Genomic DNA, 18,121 nt, shown 5'->3' on the forward strand with positions numbered 1-18,121 from the left:
TTCACAAAACGTGTCCCACTCACACCAACTTTTCATTGATTGGAACTCCTCAGAGGGCATTAAAATTTGTTAAAAATTACTCGAGAGAAAAAAATCTCTTCCCAATACTTGAAATGCTAACAACAAAGGATATCATAGGACATATATTTTTTCATTGAATCATTTTCTTGATGTTACATCTAGGACGTATTGGGAGTTAACAAAATTTACCATGCGACCCAGCGCAAGGTAATGCCAAAATGAAAAGACTCACAAAACGATTCATGGAACTTTTCTGCATAGGACAATTGTCAGCATCGCTGATGCTGGTATATTCATTCTATAAAATCAGGAGTCTGTGATTTAAATCAAGGCCAGGAAAATGTAGCACCTTGAGACTTCACCGAACGTAATTCTCTCACAACACTCATAATTAGACCCATAGACTAATAAATATAATAACAACGGAATGCTGGTTTTGTCTTTTAATCTAGATGGTTATCAGCACGCTTTTGCATAGGTCAAGAGTCGACCTATCCCACTTCAAAAACATTCATTATAGAACAGTCTTCAACTGGCAAAGAACTTAAAATTGTGTCTTGAGTGACTTCAGTATTTTTGTCTTACCCCTAAACTAATTTAGACGACATATGCTGATCCAATTTTTTTCGATGATAAGCGGCGAGAGCCAACCGTTGTCCATATATTCATTAGTCTTTGTTGGACCCATTGAAAAAACAATGTAATCAGAGGGTAACACAATTGTGAGAACATAACAGTGCAACTCTTGCTGATTTAAGTTATGTTTATTTCTTTGATACTTTCTTGAGGATATTTTATAATATTACATCCAGTGTAATTTATTGTCTAAATACAAAAATACAAATTCTTTTAAAATATTTTCGAATCTAATACAGTTACTTTGCAATTTAATTTTTTTGTTTATTGTTATCATTTTCTTAATCTTAAAATTTCCAATTATCAATGGGCGCCGCCTAATTACGTTCACAATTATGATGATGTGAACTGGACAAATCATTATTATTATTACTCGTTGCAGTGCTTAGCAACACCGTAGAACTACTGCTATTGCTATGACCAATACTATTACTATTACCTAATACACTACTATTGCTACCAACAACAACACCACCACTCCCTAGACCGCCACCTGCCGCAACTAGGGGTGAAGCAACAACGCCCGTTGTTGTACTTACAGCTCCCGCCACGGCACCACCAGTTGCATTGACCACTGCCGCGGCCATGGCTGCCGCTGCAGCTGCTGCTGAACTTAAATTAAGAGCTGCATTCTCAGCCGCTGCCGTTGTATATTCCTGGGCTGAAAGTTTCAGAAATTGTTCATAGGCACTGAGACGGGCGGGGTTGGCAGCATTTAATGCTTCAGTGGCTGCCGCGGCTATTGTATCCATATCAGTTGCAGTTGCACCCGACGATGATGACGACGAATTGGGATTGTAAATTTTGGCTGCTGCAGCAGCAGCTGCTGCCGCTGCCACTGTGGTGGCATGATATGATGGTGGGGGAGGACGTTCAACAACAACGCCAACACCGCCCAAGGCAGAATGGCCTGCCAAAACCATTTCTTCATCATTGGTTGCTGTGGGCGTAAGTTGACACTCGGCCAAGGAGGTGGTTAGGGGTAAAGGTAATTCCTGTTTATGCCGTTGTATTGAGGAATACGATGAGCCGATATTCGTCGTCGTCGAAGGACAATTATCCAAAAGATGGCTGCTGGGATTTGTTGAACTATTGCTTAGTCTCAAATTAGCATGCTGTGAGTGCAGGGGGTGGTGGTGAGATTGATGGTGGGGATGCTGCTGATGTTGCTGTGACGATGTTGTTGATAAATCCATGTTGTCGCCTAAATTTGCACTCGCATGACTATCATTTGCTGCTGCCGCTGAGTATAGACCTTCGGCATTTTGGCCAAGACTTTGATGATGATGTGCTGAATTATGATGTTGAGTTGTATGATGTGGATGGGCTGCTGCGGGCGGTTGAACATCCATTGGATTAGGTGGTGATGTGGGTGATTGTTTAATTATTGTCGTCGTCGTCGTTGTGGGCAGCAGCTGGCCCCCACCACCACTGCTATCTGCCCTTGCACTCAAATACAGTCGACTGCGATTTACATCTTTCTGTTCGATTATGACACTGCGTTCCTCGAGGCCCATACTATTGGGCAAGTGTTGGCTATTGTTGTCACCACCCATATCACCATCAACCATTGCTGACGTTGTACTGTTGTGTGTGCTATTATTACCACCGCCACCGCCACCGCCTCCCCCTGCTCCGGCACCAGTAACACTATTGGCATTGCTACTGATGTTGTTGTTATTGTTGTTGCTGCCGCTGTTAAATTCATTAAGTTGTGTTGTGGACAGTGTTGTTGCTGTTGTTGGGTTTCTTGTATTGTTGTCATTGATGGAGGGAAGTTCATGCTATTCCTTTATTAATCGATAAATATGATGTGTAGCTCCGCTATTCTGGGCAGCCACCTCAAAGACATACGCTATACAGAGTAAGGTCTCGTGTGTTTCGCGGGATTGTATTACCTGGAAGTAAAAGGGGGAAAATTACATGTTTGATAATTGAATTGGTTTAAAAAATTTATTTGATTTAGGGGAAATATATTTCTTTTAAAAAATGTATGTAGTTTAATAGGAGTACATGAGTATATATGTAAATTTATAATATATACTGTTCGACAAAATTATTTTTTTTTTCAATAACTACGGTAAACCCAAGTATCTTATGAAAGTAGAGCTAAAAATAGAAGACATGTGTATCGGCGTAAAGTTACCTAAAAAGTAACTTCTCCTTAAATTTTATTTGAATCTCTCGCATAAAGATTCTTTGGAATCCTTTTATTCTAGTTATATAAGAGGATAATTTTGGTTATTTTGGATCTTTTTGGTTGCTATTTTTAAATATGGTTAAATACTCCCTTTTTATCGAAATTATACCATAGGTCCCAGTCTAAATCTTATCTAAATGCCAGGAATCCATAAATATTAAAAACATATTTTAGGGTTAATTCATTTATGAGAAATATTTTCCGAATTTTTTGACAAGATTGATGTAAATATTTTCTTGATAATCTTGAGATATGGTTGTTTGTCGGCCTTTTTATTTGATTTATAAATAATAAGATTTTTTCGGATTTATTTTATTGATTACAATAAGATGTTCCCAATATTTCGCAGTTATCAAATTGCATCTTCAGGGGCAATATTTACATAAAATAGTCAGGTTTACTGACTAGTCAGATTTACTTAATCTGACTATTTTATGTAAATATTGCCCCTGAAGATGCAATTTGATAATTGCGAAATATTGGGAACATTTTATTGTAATCAATAAAATAAATCCGAAAATGGCCTAAAACTCGAAAAAATCTTATTATTTATAAATTATATTAAATTTCGACTAATGTTTTAGATACTGAAGCATATAAACTTTCTGTTGGATATTGATCCATTGAATGATGTAGACACGATTTTAGTCCTAGAGTAAACGCCTACTCCATTTCAAGCATATTGACTACCACTCCTTTTTCAAACAGCGGAGAGTAAACTTCATGTAAAAAAAGTACTCCCTCTCGTGAGTACGTTTCACTCGCGTATGAAATCGAGCAAATTTAAACTCTGATTTTGGGGATTTTGAAATAAATCCATTGGGCCATATTTGCACAATGTCGAGATTTATCTAGTATTAAAGATTTAATTCTTTGCATTGGGAAAACGGAATGAGCTGGTAATTTGTAATTTGAAATGAGAGTCATTGGAAATACGAAAAGTTCCGAAGTGGCACTTAACTTTTTAAATGGTACCATGTGAACGGTATGTGAGAATCAAAGTTGGATAGTAAGTTTGATATATGAAGGTGGGACAGTTTGATTTAGTGTGAACGGATGAAGCTGACGTTTTGAAAGTTTGCATTGGGGTGGGTTTGTACTAAAGACGTGGTTTTGTGTACTAAATAGTACTATATTTGGTTTTGGGTGAATGAATAGAGCTGAAACCGTAAAATTGTATATTGGATAACTTGTCTAGGTTTGAGAGAAGGAGGTGGATTTGGGAATGAGTATGAATACTGTTCGAAAGGTACTAAATGGTGCTATATTTGGTATTGGGTGAAAATATAGTGCTTGAAATCTAAATTTGCTAGTAGGGTTGCTGTTCATGTGTAGTCTTGACATATGGAGGTGGGAGGTGGTTTTGGAAGTGTGTACTATAATTGTACGGAAAAAACTAAATGGTACTAAATCTGGTCTTTGTTGGACAAATGGAGATAGATACTGACTGTATCTGTGTTTTAGATTTGTCGGTGGTTTAGAAATGCGTCCTATATTTGTACGAAATGTAATATAATGGAACTAAATTGGGTGAAGGGATAATGCTGGAATCCTCAAATTTGATATTGAGGTTTCTATAGGTTGAGATATGAAGGTGGTTTTGAAAATGTGTACTATAAGTGTTCGAAAAGTGCTAAATGGTACTAAATTGGTTTGTTGGTTTCTGGGGTTTACATATGGATACGTTGAAATAGTTTTGGACAGAATGATTAGATGTGTGTCCAATGTCCAATGTTTTTACTAATTTGGAAGTTTACCAAGGAGGATGGTAAACTTCAAAATGAAAAAGTTGGGAGATTTTTTTTTTGTGTAAAGGTAAACATTGACCTATTAAGAAAAAGGAAAAACTTTTCGCTGACGAAATAGCGGGCACTTGCTAGTATACATATAATATCATATCGTAATCATCTCTATTAATATATTCATTCTAAATACACTACTTACTTGCAATATTGTAAAGTTCTCCAATACACTGTTCATCATATATCGTTCAGGTAAATTTTTCAATTTCTGTATGAAATTAATCATATATTCACACATTGGCGAGCGTTCTATACGATATACAAAGCGACCATTTTCTAAGCGTGAGTATTCTGTTTCAACCTTTTCCACAACCTGTGAGCCAAAGGAGCAGACTTTTGTCGAACACACTAAGACAACATTTTCATTACTTTCATATCTGAAAGAGAAAAAAGTGGAAACGATTAGAGATAAATATTCAAAATGAGGACGATTCGAACTAAACTTACTGGCTGGTAACGCCATAGAAATCACCAGTTTCACTACCAGTGAGTTCGGTATTAAGATCGGCCCAACATTTAACCAAATAAAAAGCATTTTGTGGACCTTTTTCATAGAGATCTTTAAGACCACCTGATTTTTCAGGGAATTTATCAGAGATCTGTCGGATATCAACGGTCTGCAAAGGGGAAAAGAAAATATGTGGTTAAAAGGTTGTGCATAAGACATAATAGTTGGATACTTACCTCAAGCAAGGGATCCGAGAAGGAAGGTTTACCGCCCAACTGTACAAACAAATGCCGGTGGTACTGAAAATCGAATTAATAATATGAAACAGAAATAAAATAATCATTATCATATGCATTTTATTAATTTAACCATAAAAGGCCATTTTTTAAAATACCGCTCTTGGATTTCATATCAAAATCCCATACTTACAATTTCATCTCGTCGCATTTCCATAAACGCTGAAAACTCTAACAATCTAAATTTGTGCGTTGCTATCGCCCGTCCCTCCCACGGCAGCTGGGCTGGTGGAAGACCTGCTTCAATATCACCAGATACAGCTGTTGATGGTTTACCGGCGGGATATGGTTGTTGTGCAAATGGTTTTATACTGTAATCATAAAAACTTTAAGGGTCAATGCCATCAGATAAATGTTTGAAAAATTGAAGTTTTATTAAAAAAAATCACAGTCGAACAGGGTTATAAAGAGGGAGAAAAATTTTGCAACTTTAAAAGCCGTATTACAATCAATTTTGATTCCCAAAATAATTTCCATTATAACAATGTTCGACTGTATATGCCTGATAACTTACTCTTGTGAAGTGCTGGGCTGGAGACCAGGTTGCCAAAATTGCTATTTTTTTAGAAAAAGAAGAGAAAAGGAAATTTTCCAATTAGTAAGAAGGTTTTGATGGAAAGGCAATTAAACATCGTTTAAAACATCATATTATAAGAAAAAGCAAGTTATGGCGCCATGATATCAGTTTTGCTTTAAATCGAGTCTAGGGAAGATTGTGCATGGATTTGAGAGTATTGTTGTTGTGTTCGGAATCAAAAAAATTGTCTAAATATCTTATTTTCTTTTCAGAGCTTTCTGGGTAGCGGCTTAATATAATTTAGTTTTTTTAGTAACTGATGTATTAGTCAAGAGCTTTTTATGCCTTTGTATTATTTAATACATTTGAGTTTATGAGTTCTTCATTCTTCCATAAGTTACTTAGTTTCTAACAAGTTAATTAAGTGATTTTTTAAAAGCTTCATATAATCCAACAGTTGAAATTATTTTTGAAGAATGTCAAAGTAAATTTTCAAAAATTTTCTATTCATTCATAATATTAGAATTATTAACACCGGGCCTAAATGAAGCGGATTTTTTATATATTTCTTTTTTTTTTTTTGGAAAAAAACGCTTTTTTGGTATTCTTTTTTATGTCGAAGTAGTTTCTAGAGCTTTATGTGAAAAGCAAGTTCATATTCTGAATATTATAGTTTATAGAAAATGTCTTGATAAAACAAAGAGTTTTCATATATAGATAGAGTTATTTAGTATTGGGTCAAAAAGGCAAAACTCCAAAAGCGTTTTCATTTATTTATAATCAAGGCTATGTAAAGCTTGACCTGAGATCGTGAAACTCTTTAAATGTTTCGATCTACAAACCGAGTACTATAAAATCCACTTTGAATTTTCTACATAGTGGAGTGGCTATTAAACAATGAAAGTGTATGAAAATTAGCAGGGAATTCGGAAAAGGTGCTTATTTCGTCGAAAATAAAACAGGTTCTTTATCTACCAAAATTGATGGAATTTTTTATGGTTAAGTTTACAAATTTCCTTTGTTCAGAGACTCACAATGAATGAATGAAGTGAGGATATTTTCGTATTTCGCTTTTTTGATATTATTTAGCCTTTTGATGTATTCTGAGACCTAAAGTATCTGGTAGCTGGGACCAGATACTTTAGGTCCCTGCATCTGATAGCTTGGACAAAATGTCGTTGTTGTGGAAAGAATTTTACGGGAGTGAGAGACTTAAGTACAACACCGGATGAAACCTATATAAGAGACCTATAGCTACATTTTAACCGATTTGATACACCTTCGTCCGTGCAGGAATCCATTTAATTCGGACTTATATTAACCATTGGAGCTATATCCAAATCTGACCCGGTATCCATAAAATTTGGCAAAGATATTTCTGAGCTATATTTGATATATATTCCCGAATATCATTGTAACGGAGTGCATATTACGGATGTGGATGACGAAAATAATAAATCTGATGAACAATATATATATGGGAGCTATAGCTATACCTGAACCGATTCCCTCCAAACCTGGCATACTTGCTTCTAAGCTCAATTTGGTCGTATGTGCCGAATTACATTCGATTTGGTCTATTATTACGCATGAGTGCACATTAAAAGGAAAACCGGACGAAGATGTATATGAAAGTTATATATAAATTTAGACCGATTATCTCCGATTCCGTCCTTGGGACAAACAAATAATTTGTGCAAAATTTCATCTCGTTCGGACAATAAATGCGACCTGTACTTTGCTTACAAAATACATGGACAGACGGATATACATAAGTAGACTTTCTATGCAGATCATCGCTTCCTTCTCCATATTACAACAAATGCACATAGACATTATACCATGAGCACAGTGTTCTGTAGGGTATACATATTAGACCATTTTTAAATGGCAATGGGCATAAAGCGTATTTTACTTCAACTCTAATTTTCTAAACTACCAACAGAATCAAATATATACTTCTAAAGCTTTCTATATGCAATATTTTTCAGCTTTAAGCGCATTATGTCATATGCATTTACATTCTATAGAAATGTTTTTAGATCATGCTGAAATGAAGGGTTATTTATGCAGGCACGCCATGCAAAAGCCATATAATCCCTGCGGACATACGATCGTCATATTTTAATATGACACACATTTCGTAACTTTAGAATTTGACTACTCTTGAAATATATGTACAAGTCGCAGTAATTCTGAGACCTTCAAGATCCCAATACACACAAATATGCTATGCTAGATATATAATAATACATAGTCTCGATTTGGATTATCGAACACTAATACGAACAGACACAGACTGTTACAGACAAGGACATTAAATGATAAACACGCATTTTAGTTATTGTTTTCACAGCAGTAGTTGCAGTAGAAGTAGGTAGAGACTTTCTTACTCCCGGATATAATGGCAGGGCAGCTGGACCCACCGAAGCGGGAGGATTAGACGTTGAGGCTGCCGCCACAGCAGCAGCTGCGGCAGCTAATTGTTGATGATGACGGTGGTGGAGATGATGCTGCTGCTGTAAATACGCTGAACTCAAAGCTGCCGCATGCTGAGTCAAATGGGAGGTGGTGGGACTACTATTCAGACTGTTAATGGCACTTAAACTACTAACATTTGCTGCCGACACTGGACTATTATTGTGGATGCTGTTGTTGCTAGTATTGATGGTACTAACCGAATTTGCCGCTTGCTGATGATGGGGGTGGGGTGGTGCTAAATGTGTCGTCGTTGACCCACTCATATCGGAGCGCAAGGGATGAACCAAAGAATTGACGGAGGCAGCAGCTCCGGCGGCTACACTGGACGGAAGGTGATTGTGTAGGTGGTGTGGATGTTGTGGGTGGTTTCCGGAGGTGGTGGCCGAATGGCTGTGTAAGTGGCTGGATTGGTGGTGGTGGAGATGATGGGGATTTAAGTGTGGATGTGTGTGATGTGGATGCACAGCATGCGGATGTAGACCGGCAGTAAGGGACAGTGATAGATCTTTTACCGCCTGTGCGGAAACGATCTGGGAACTTGTCATGCCCGACATGGCCTGTAAGGTTTTCTCCTTTTCTCTAAGTAAATGCAAGACGGCAGCATTGTTGGCTGAACCGGGACCACCTATAACTCCGTTAGGCTCCTGAAAACCAAAATTAAAAATTCATTGTGTCAAGTGTTGTTTCTGTTGTAGACCAAAGGCACAAGAGAGGACAATGTTTGGTGTTGTTGTTGTGATATGAGGTGATGTGATGATGCTGTAGATCTTTTGTATCGGGAAAATTGTAAATGAGATGAATGATTCTTCTGATGATCCTTTAATGTTTGTTTTGCGATCCGTTTGTGTAAATGTTGTTAATCCTTTTTGGGTGTTCGGGAGTTATTGTGAAGTGAATGATATATAATTTTCTTTTCTGGATATATGGACATGGAGTGTAAGATATTTATGGATTTGCATGGCAGCAGCAGAGGGGGTTGATTATTTCCACCCCCTTTGTTAGGTTGGAGCCTTGTGGTAATGTGGTGAATAATAATCTAATTTCAGTATTTACAAAATGTTGGATATACCCAAATTACATTATTTTCGGTAAGAGTTTTTATTTTATTTATTTATTTTTTAATGCAGACGCATTTTACTGTTTTTATGATTCCATAGAAAACATACTCAGGAGCTAAAAATCCTTGTCTATAGCAGAGAAAATTCTCAGTGGCTAAGATCGGTTTTTTCCTCTGGAACGACCACAGGTAAATTTTTTCTATAAAAATTCCTCAGGAACTGAGGTCAGGTTTTTTTCTATAGAAAAAAAATCCTCTGGAACTGAGGTCAGGTTTTTCTATAGAAAAAATCACTTAGGAACTGAGGTCAGGGTTTTTCTAGAGAAAAGAATCCTCTGGCACTGAGGTCAGGGGTTTTCTATAGAAAAAAAAATCCTCAGGCTCTGAGGTCAAGTTTTTTCTGTAGCAAAAAATTCCTCAGGTTCTGAGGATAGGTTTTTTCTATAGCAAAAAAATTCCTCAGGCTCTGAGGTCAGGTTTTTTCTATAAAAAAAATTCTTCAAGCTCTGAGTTAAGTTTTTTTCTATAGAAAAAAATTGCTCAAGAACTATGGTCAAGATGTTTTTATTTAGAAATAAGTCGATCAGAAACTAAAGTCAATTTTTTTCTATAAAAAAAATCGCTCAGGAACTAAGGTAAATTTTTTTCTATAGAAAAAAAATTGCTATGGGACTAAGGTAAAGTTATTTTTTCTATAGAAAAAAATCTTTCAGGAACTAAGGTCAAGTTTTTTTCCTATACCAAAAATATCGCTCAGGAAGTGAGATCAAGTTTTTTTCTGTACAAAAAATCGCTCAGGAATTGAGGTCAGATTTTTTTTTCTTTAGAAAAATTGAGGTAAGATTTTTTCAATGGAAGATTCCAACGAACTTTTTCTATAGAATATAGCCTACTGGAACTGCGATCGCCTTTTTAACATTTTCTGTAAAAAAAGGTATTCCAAAATTCAGCACAGCTTTTCATAGTACAAACATTTCTCAGAATAATTTCCCTTTTTTAGAATTCCAAGACTTTTTTTCCTCAAACAAGTATCCTGTTTCTTTTACCCTTCATCGAATACCCCATATAAGTCTTATTGAACAAAAATGCGCATATACCACCCACCTTGCCGCATAACCTGAGAGGTATATTTGAGAAAACAACAATGCCATTTGGCTGGCTGTGGTTTTAAAAGCTTTTCGATTAAAAGCATTTTTTGCTGTTGTATTATTTCTTCAATACAAACCGACTATAAGATCCTGTGTAAGTTGTGGTGGTAAAATGTGTGATATTTGACGTTGTTGTTTGTGGTGTGTTTTAATCGAACTACAATTCTTGTTGGTTGGTTGGTTGAATGTCTGGTTGGCTGATAGGTTGCTTGGTTGGTTGGCGACATTTTATTGATATTGAAGATGTACCAAAGTCCTTTTGTGGAAAAACACAAATATTTGATACACCTGCGTGTTGTGAAAGGACCAAAGGATTTGCTGACGCTATCCGTAACAAAACAAAAAAAAAGAACACAAGCAATCATGTTAAATATGACCCATTTCGTAAAGGACATGGACATATCAGACATATCAACAAGCCAAGAATTTCATTTGACAATGTCTGACAAATGGGGAATAGGGTGTAAGGAGAGGAAGGAAGACAAATTGAAAAATTCAATCAAAAATCCACAAGGTGTTTGGTTTCTCATTTTACCTTGACTTGTGTACGCTTGTTGCGGGATATTAACTTGCAATTGGTTTCGTTTCGTTTAAAGATTTCAATATTTAATCCAAAAGGATATTATTGGGGTTTAAAAAAAAACACAAAATCGATTGCAATCTCTTTGGATTATACTTAAAGCATTTTGTTGTAGCCTTTAGTTTATTAATTCTCTTTATGTGTTCAGCAAAAAAAAAAAAAACAAAAAAGGTAGCCACAAATGTCAAAGGAGCAACGATAAGGAGTTGCCTTTAAGCTTTGAGAGGTCCTTTGAGAAACACACAGAACTAAAACGCACAATTTGTATGCAATTTCCAAGCAATAGCGCGCAAACAGAGAATGTGTGATAGCAAGTCGAAAGAAATTCCCTTTCACCCCCAACCCCTTACTCCAACAACATTGCATAAATTTTATTGCATTTTCATTTGGTCGGTTGTTTCGGTTGCGGGCTGGCGGAAGGACGGACATATTTTTTCATCATCATCGTCATACTTATGGCTTGATTTGAAGGGATACTACTGTTGTTGTTGTTTTGTGTTTTTTGTTTTTTTTTTTTAATGAGAGTGAGGGTAATACTTGGCTCTTCATGGTTTTTTCTCCTTTTCCTCCTTTGGTATTTGTAGTTGCAAAAAGTCAAAAAGAAATACATGAATTTTATTTCACTTTACTTTCATTTCGTTTTCATTTTTTTTTCGTTTGTTTCATTTTCTGTTTGAGCACTTGTGTAAGCAAGCCCAGGCTCCTCTTTCTCTCCCTCCTCCTCCACATCCAGCTCGTCTGCATTACCATTACCATCACCGCGACGTTTTGTTTCTTTTACCCCTGTTTTACTCAAAGTTACCGCCACTACCCCCACTCCAGCAAAAGAAGCTGCATCTGCAGCACCCATACTCTTTGATCTTTCTGTGCTGTGCGTTTTGTTTGTTGTTGTTGTTTTTTTTTCTTCTTTAAATGCATTCTCTCTGTGTAAAGTTTACAAGAGTTTTTAGTTGTTTTTAAAGGTCTTTTTTATTGTTTGCTTGTGTATTTTTTGTTTTGTGTTCATACTTTTATATATTTATTTAAACAAATATGCACAAAACTACAAGTCCGACGGGAGTTATGGGGCATTCCAATAAATTGAAAGAGAGTTTTATTTAAAAACAAAATTGAATGGATATTTATCTATTCCCAGAGACCAACAATCAAATGAAAATTGTTAAAAGCTTTAATAAATGATTATGCCCTATCAGGCCTGGTCAAGAACAAGAGCTTTCTCTCCAGCCCAATTTTTATACACTCAGCCATATGACTACAGACGTTATGTATCATTTGTTACGGCCAAAACATGTCTCATCGAAATAACGGCTTTAGACCGTTTCAGGACACTTGGAGTCGATCTAGCGATGTCTGTCTGTCCATTCGTCTGTCTGTCTCTCGAAGGGAATATACGATTTGGTCCAAACTTACTACATCGAAATATTATTACCAAACTTATATTGAGTTCGGAGATGGGCAATATCGGTACACTCCTTCCTCCCTCCTCCTCCCACACAAAACGTCGAGATTTTCCAAAAAATAATTTACTGCACAAAAAGAGAAAGGATAATCCGATATTGTTCCAACTTTGAAAATCCAAATATTTGCATCAGTACTAGTTTAGGTGCGAAAATGGATAACACCAAGTACATAAATCTTATATAAGATTGTCTTCAAATTATAAACATCACAATATTTTTTATTAACCCAATCCAAAACATGAAATAAACATTCGATTCCATTCAGACTTGACACATCTCAATATTTCCATCAACATAAGATCTGTTATGAAGATGGAATGTATCGGTCCACTCCTTCTGGTACCTCCCCCACAAAGGGTCAAAATTTCGGATGACCAAAATGATCATACAAATCGAAATAAGAATATAGATTATGTTCTCTTCAAATTTCACACATGCCATTATTTTTACTAACAGAAGATCTGCTTTGAAAATGGTGCACTCTTTCTGAAACTTCTCCCGCAAAGCGTTAAAAAGCGAAATATACATCCAATTCTATTCAAATTTCACACATACAAACATATTTGCTAACACAAGATCTGTTGTGAAGATGATATATATCTGCGGACCCCTTCCGGCACCTTACCCACAATGGGTCATAATTTTTAATACTTTTACTTGTCTTAAATCTGAGAAGAACATGGAATTTATCGGAGTTTATGATTTCACATAAAATTGCATATCAATGTTCAATTTTTTGTAATTTTTTTCATACCAATATTTTTATCTGTATTTCATGAAGTATTAGAATAGAAAACGTCGGTCGACATTTTAACATTTACTAAAAATTATCATATTTCTCATATAAAGTGAAGGAAGCAGTCCAAATGTTGTCCGACAATGTTGGCCCAATAGACAATATTGGCCCATTCTTTCTGAACCTACTCAATATAGGGTCAACAATTTGAATAAACATTACAGGAGTCAAAATATATTTAAATAATCGAACATAGGTTGAGGGTGTACTTTTACTGTTACTTTTTAACTTCTTCTTGGTTCTTATAAATTATCAACAATAAGTGTTGAAACATTATTCTATTTTTTTTATAAATAATATTGGGCCACATTCATGTAAAAAAAAGAAACAATTAAATTGAATCGATAAATATAAAGAGAAATAGAGTTTTTGTTTTCTCTTAAATGATCTCTTTTACTAGAACACGCTTTTAAAAATGTTTAACACTATTTTTCAGTTATCATTGTGACCCATATCTATTACATACCGACATAGATATTTCCATTGTTATTTGTATATTTTTTGTATATTGGTATATGTATTTTATAGTACTGACTGACATCTTTGCTTTTTGAAATATCAAAGTAAGTTAAGTGTTTCGCTCTGTGTGTGTTCTCTTTCTTTCTCATTTTCGCTCTCTGTGAACTTTATAACGTTGGTAAAATGCAATTTCATTTTAGCATTTTGTATTATTATTTTTTTTTTTTGTTTAAAGCCATAGAAACAATGTTTCGTAAATAAATACAACATCACAAGAAGTGCAAAAATGTTGAAATTACCAAAGAAAATTATGGTGGCAACGATGGGCCGATAACGAAAAATATAGTTCATTGAATGACAAGAGGAAAAGTGGTGGAAATTTTCAAATGCAAAACGCAACAATATTTCAATATTAAGTGTCCAGATAGTGCGATTCAACACACTTCAATTTTTTTCTTTGGACGACTCAAGCCTGAAAAGAGGAATAGGATCTTGTTCCTCATTCTGTCTACTTTACAATATAATAAAGTTTCACATTTTTGTACCATCAGCCATATGGTTAGAGAGGGTATACAGTGGTTTCTATTTACCTGCATCAACATTAGCTGCGCATTGGCCTTTGCAGACCAAAAACTTTTGTTATGCCATTTTTTTCTGAATCCCTTCATTTGAATTGTATTTAAGTGCCCAATCGATAGCTGCACATTGGACATTCCTGCCTCGAAAATTTGCTAATTTTTTTTAATTTGGTTACAAAAGTTGTATTTATCTGCACAAGAAATTTTTTTGCAAACTCAAAAAAGACACTAAAAACTACCACTTCGTTTTTGTTTTTGTATTCGCAAAAACAATAACAACACAAGAAAAGAGCATGCATTAAAAACATATTCTCGCTTCCTCTCCCACACTAAAAGATGGTTATGCTGGATAAAACACCACTGATGCTCAAATACATACGAATAGAAAATTAAAGATACCTGCACTTTTTGTGCACGTAAGTAAAATTAAAGATACCTGCTTCATTGTGCAGATAAGTGCAATGAAGCTACCTGCATTTTGGGCATTGCTGCACAAGATGTCATGCAATTTTTGATTGTGCAGGTAAGCAAAAAATACTGTATATTTTTTGACACGGCCAAAACGTGCCTCATCTAAAATTAGAACCCATGTGTCTTTGGACCAAATCAGTTTCAGGACACTTGGAGTTGTGCCTGGTTGGCTGGTGCGCACGAACGCGCACCTCTCGAAGGGACTGTCCGATTTGCTCCATACTTGATACATCGTAATGTCATTATCAAACTTAGATCGAGTTTGGAGATGGGCAATATCGGTCCATTCCTTCTAGAGCCTCTCCCACAAAAGACCGCAATTAAAAAAAAATATTTTACTGAACAGAAAGAGAGAGGTTCCTTCTGGTACCTCACCCAGAAAGGGCCACTATTTTTAATAATATTATCTGTCTTGCGATTTTCCTAAATTTATCACATATCTGTGAAAGGAAATAACCAAGGCAGTCGAAACCTAGCACGTCGCAATATTTATATCATACTTATTTACTTCCTTCGGAACGCACTCCATATAGAGTCAAAAATTTGAATAATGATAGCACAAGTCAAAATATATTTAAATAATCGAACATTAGCTGAGGGTATATTTCTTTCGGCAGAACCGACTGATACCTTTTAACTTGTTTTTTTTTCTTAAATATGTGTGTTTTATATTAATTTTAAAAATTTGGGATATAATTGGGACACCATTTATAAAAGAATAGTGAAATAGCTGATTGACGAGTCACTGATGGAGTGCGGGATAGATGTATCAAAGGATACAATCGAACTTTAAGGTTTCGAAAAGTTCTAAAATGGTACTAATCTTCTAGAGAGGTACTATTTGGTATTATGTGAACGGATAGAGCTAAAAACTTGAAATTGTTACAACAATCAAGGATCGATAGTAAGTGTGATGTGTGGTTTAGGGAATGTGCTCTTAGTGTGTGAACTGCACTTAATGATTCTGAATTTAGATCAGTTTGGTTCAGGGTGAACGGATTACGTTGGAATTTCGAAATTTTGTGTTGGAGTACCTGTTGATGGCAGGTTTGTGACAAGAAGGCGGTGTACTACAAGTGTCCCGAAAAGTACTAAATGCTACTATATTTGGACATTTTGGGTGAAGAGATAGTGCTTGAAATGCGGAATTTGGTATTTGGGTCGCTGGGGAGGTGGATTCAGAAATGTGTACAATTATTTTACGAAAAGTACTGCAGGGGTTTGTCCTTGGACCAAAAAAATGATTTGCGGAATATTCGACCTGTAATTTGTTTATAAAAATACATGGAAAGACTGAAAAAATATTCATTTTATTTGTAGAACCCACTTTTTTGCTCCGTCCACTACTGGTATTGAACTCCCAAACCTTTGATTTGTAGTAAAGCATATTACATCCTGCGCTACTGTTCTCTTGTTTGGTCATTTCTTAAAGACTAATCCATTATTCCTAACCTTTTGGTAATGCGGAAGGTAGTTTATGTACATGAACTTTTCATCGGCCATTCGGTTTATACGACTTCCAAGTTTTTGCAGAATTCCTACTCCATACTTTCGTCAATGAATAGAAAATATCTCAGCAGAATGTATTTAGCAAAGTTTCATGATTTGAACACAGCGACATTTTTTTGGTATTAATAAATGAACTTTTTAAATTTAGTTTTTTATTTCTTTGGCGCCTAAAAATATGCTGCAATATATTTACAAAAATAAAGCCTTTATAACCACACTTGCTTTTTCTCATTAATAACGATGTACTCTATTAAAAATATTAACAAATAAATAAACGATAAAATGAATAAAGGATGAAAAAAGCATGAACGATAGGATAATCGAGAGGACGAAACATAAAATATACAAAACTATTGTTGATAAATAAAATGAAATTGATTTTTGATTTTTTTTTAAATATCATAAAATATATATTTGATAAATGATAAATAAATATGATTACATAGAATATATTTGGAATGGACAGGGGAATGGGAAGGAGTATTTTTTTTCTTATTTAAAACTTTAAATGAATACGAAGAATGATGGAGACACTGAAATACAGACACAATTCAGACAATAACAGTTGGACTTACAACTTTGATTTTCGCCTGAATTTCACGCAATTTTCGACGGGCCAAAACTTGTATATGAGAACTGACTTGTTTGCGGGTTCTCGTTTTACCGGTTCGCAGTTTGATATAACGGGCGATAAGTTCATTGCGTCCTGGAAGAAAGAGAAAAACGGGGAATGAATGAATGGAAATATGGAAATAAAAGTTATATGTTTTTTTTAATATAGAGACCAAGCATTGCTCTTATTAAATATTTTAATAGGTAGAGAAAGGGTAACCCCCTTCTACCACTCAGCAAGGAATTTATTTTCTTTTTTGTCTTTCAGCAACAAAAGAAAACATAAAATATATTCTTTTGTTTTTATTCTAAAGGCTATGTAAAAATACCAAGTATGAAACAAAGTTTGTTTGTTTGGTTTCTCCTCTTTTGGCCAGCTGGCCATCGGCCAGGAAGCCATCCAGGTAAAGGTTGTGGCAGGACAAGAAAAACAAAATATTCATCATAAGACTACCAAACAAATAACAAACTATGTAAAAGTCCATGTTTTGTGTGTGTGAGTAAAAGGTTATAGACAAACATAACATTTTATGTTTTCTAATGAAGCGAGGGCGAGAGTCAGAGGGAAAAAGGAAAGGCTTGGAAGGTTGTCAGAGGAAGAGAAGAAATTTTTTTATAATAAAAAGTAAACAAAAATATGTAAATTATGTAAAAATCTGCCAACAGCAGGCTAACAAAAATATGAAGAAGGTAAGTTAGCAAAAAGGGTAGCTGCATATTTTTCTTTTAAAGAACACAAAATGAAATGCTGAAGATGGAGGCAAGGTAAAATATTTCTATTTTCTTTTTGGTTTTTATATTACAAAATGATGGATCTTATCAGATTGTTTGCTCCTCATTCCTAAAATTATGCAATACTAGTTTGAATTTAATATATAACTTCCCCAAGGAATGTAATATTTTGTTTCAAATGGAAGTAGGGATCGCCTAAAAATATGAAATATATACTTCGAAATATTGGTGCAAGACATAGGATCCGGTGTATGGATATTCCTATCTCGCCGAGCTCTGTGTGTCCGTCCATCAGTCTGTCCATATTTAATTGTAATC

General features: G+C 35.2%; 2 protein-coding genes across 8 annotated transcripts in view; both read right to left on the minus strand.

Annotated features, from left to right (window-relative positions):
* Positions 1–974: 974 nt before the first annotated feature.
* LOC101889230 (serine/threonine-protein kinase minibrain-like) lies at positions 975–2,440 on the minus strand. The gene is made up of 2 exons (XM_011292887.2): positions 2,394–2,440; positions 975–2,352 (listed from the first exon to the last, which is right to left on the minus strand). Exons 1-2 carry the CDS (start codon positions 2,438–2,440, stop codon positions 975–977), a joined length of 1,425 nt encoding a protein of 474 aa, XP_011291189.2.
* LOC101901791 (protein scalloped) overlaps positions 2,417–18,121 on the minus strand; it is a 415,109-nt gene continuing 399,404 nt past the window's right edge. For 4 of the 7 annotated variants that reach the window (XM_059127348.1, XM_005180246.4, XM_020035645.2 and 1 more), the window contains exons 4-11: positions 17,035–17,165; positions 8,599–9,045; positions 5,918–5,958; positions 5,537–5,729; positions 5,344–5,406; positions 5,107–5,276; positions 4,802–5,036; positions 2,417–2,555 (exon numbers count right to left, since the gene is read on the minus strand). In XM_059127348.1, the coding sequence (XP_058983331.1) occupies positions 2,442–2,555; positions 4,802–5,036; positions 5,107–5,276; positions 5,344–5,406; positions 5,537–5,729; positions 5,918–5,958; positions 8,599–9,045; positions 17,035–17,165 (1,394 nt within the window). In that variant the 3' untranslated portion in view covers positions 2,417–2,441. The remainder of the gene's footprint in view (positions 2,556–4,801; positions 5,037–5,106; positions 5,277–5,343; positions 5,407–5,536; positions 5,730–5,917; positions 5,959–8,598; positions 9,046–17,034; positions 17,166–18,121) is intronic. The other 3 variants (XM_005180247.4, XM_005180249.4, XM_005180248.4) reach the window with 3 other exon arrangements.

Source organism: Musca domestica, unplaced genomic scaffold, assembly GCF_030504385.1.
Source record: "Musca domestica strain aabys unplaced genomic scaffold, Musca_domestica.polishedcontigs.V.1.1 44, whole genome shotgun sequence".
Lineage (NCBI taxonomy): Eukaryota > Metazoa > Arthropoda > Insecta > Diptera > Muscidae > Musca > Musca domestica.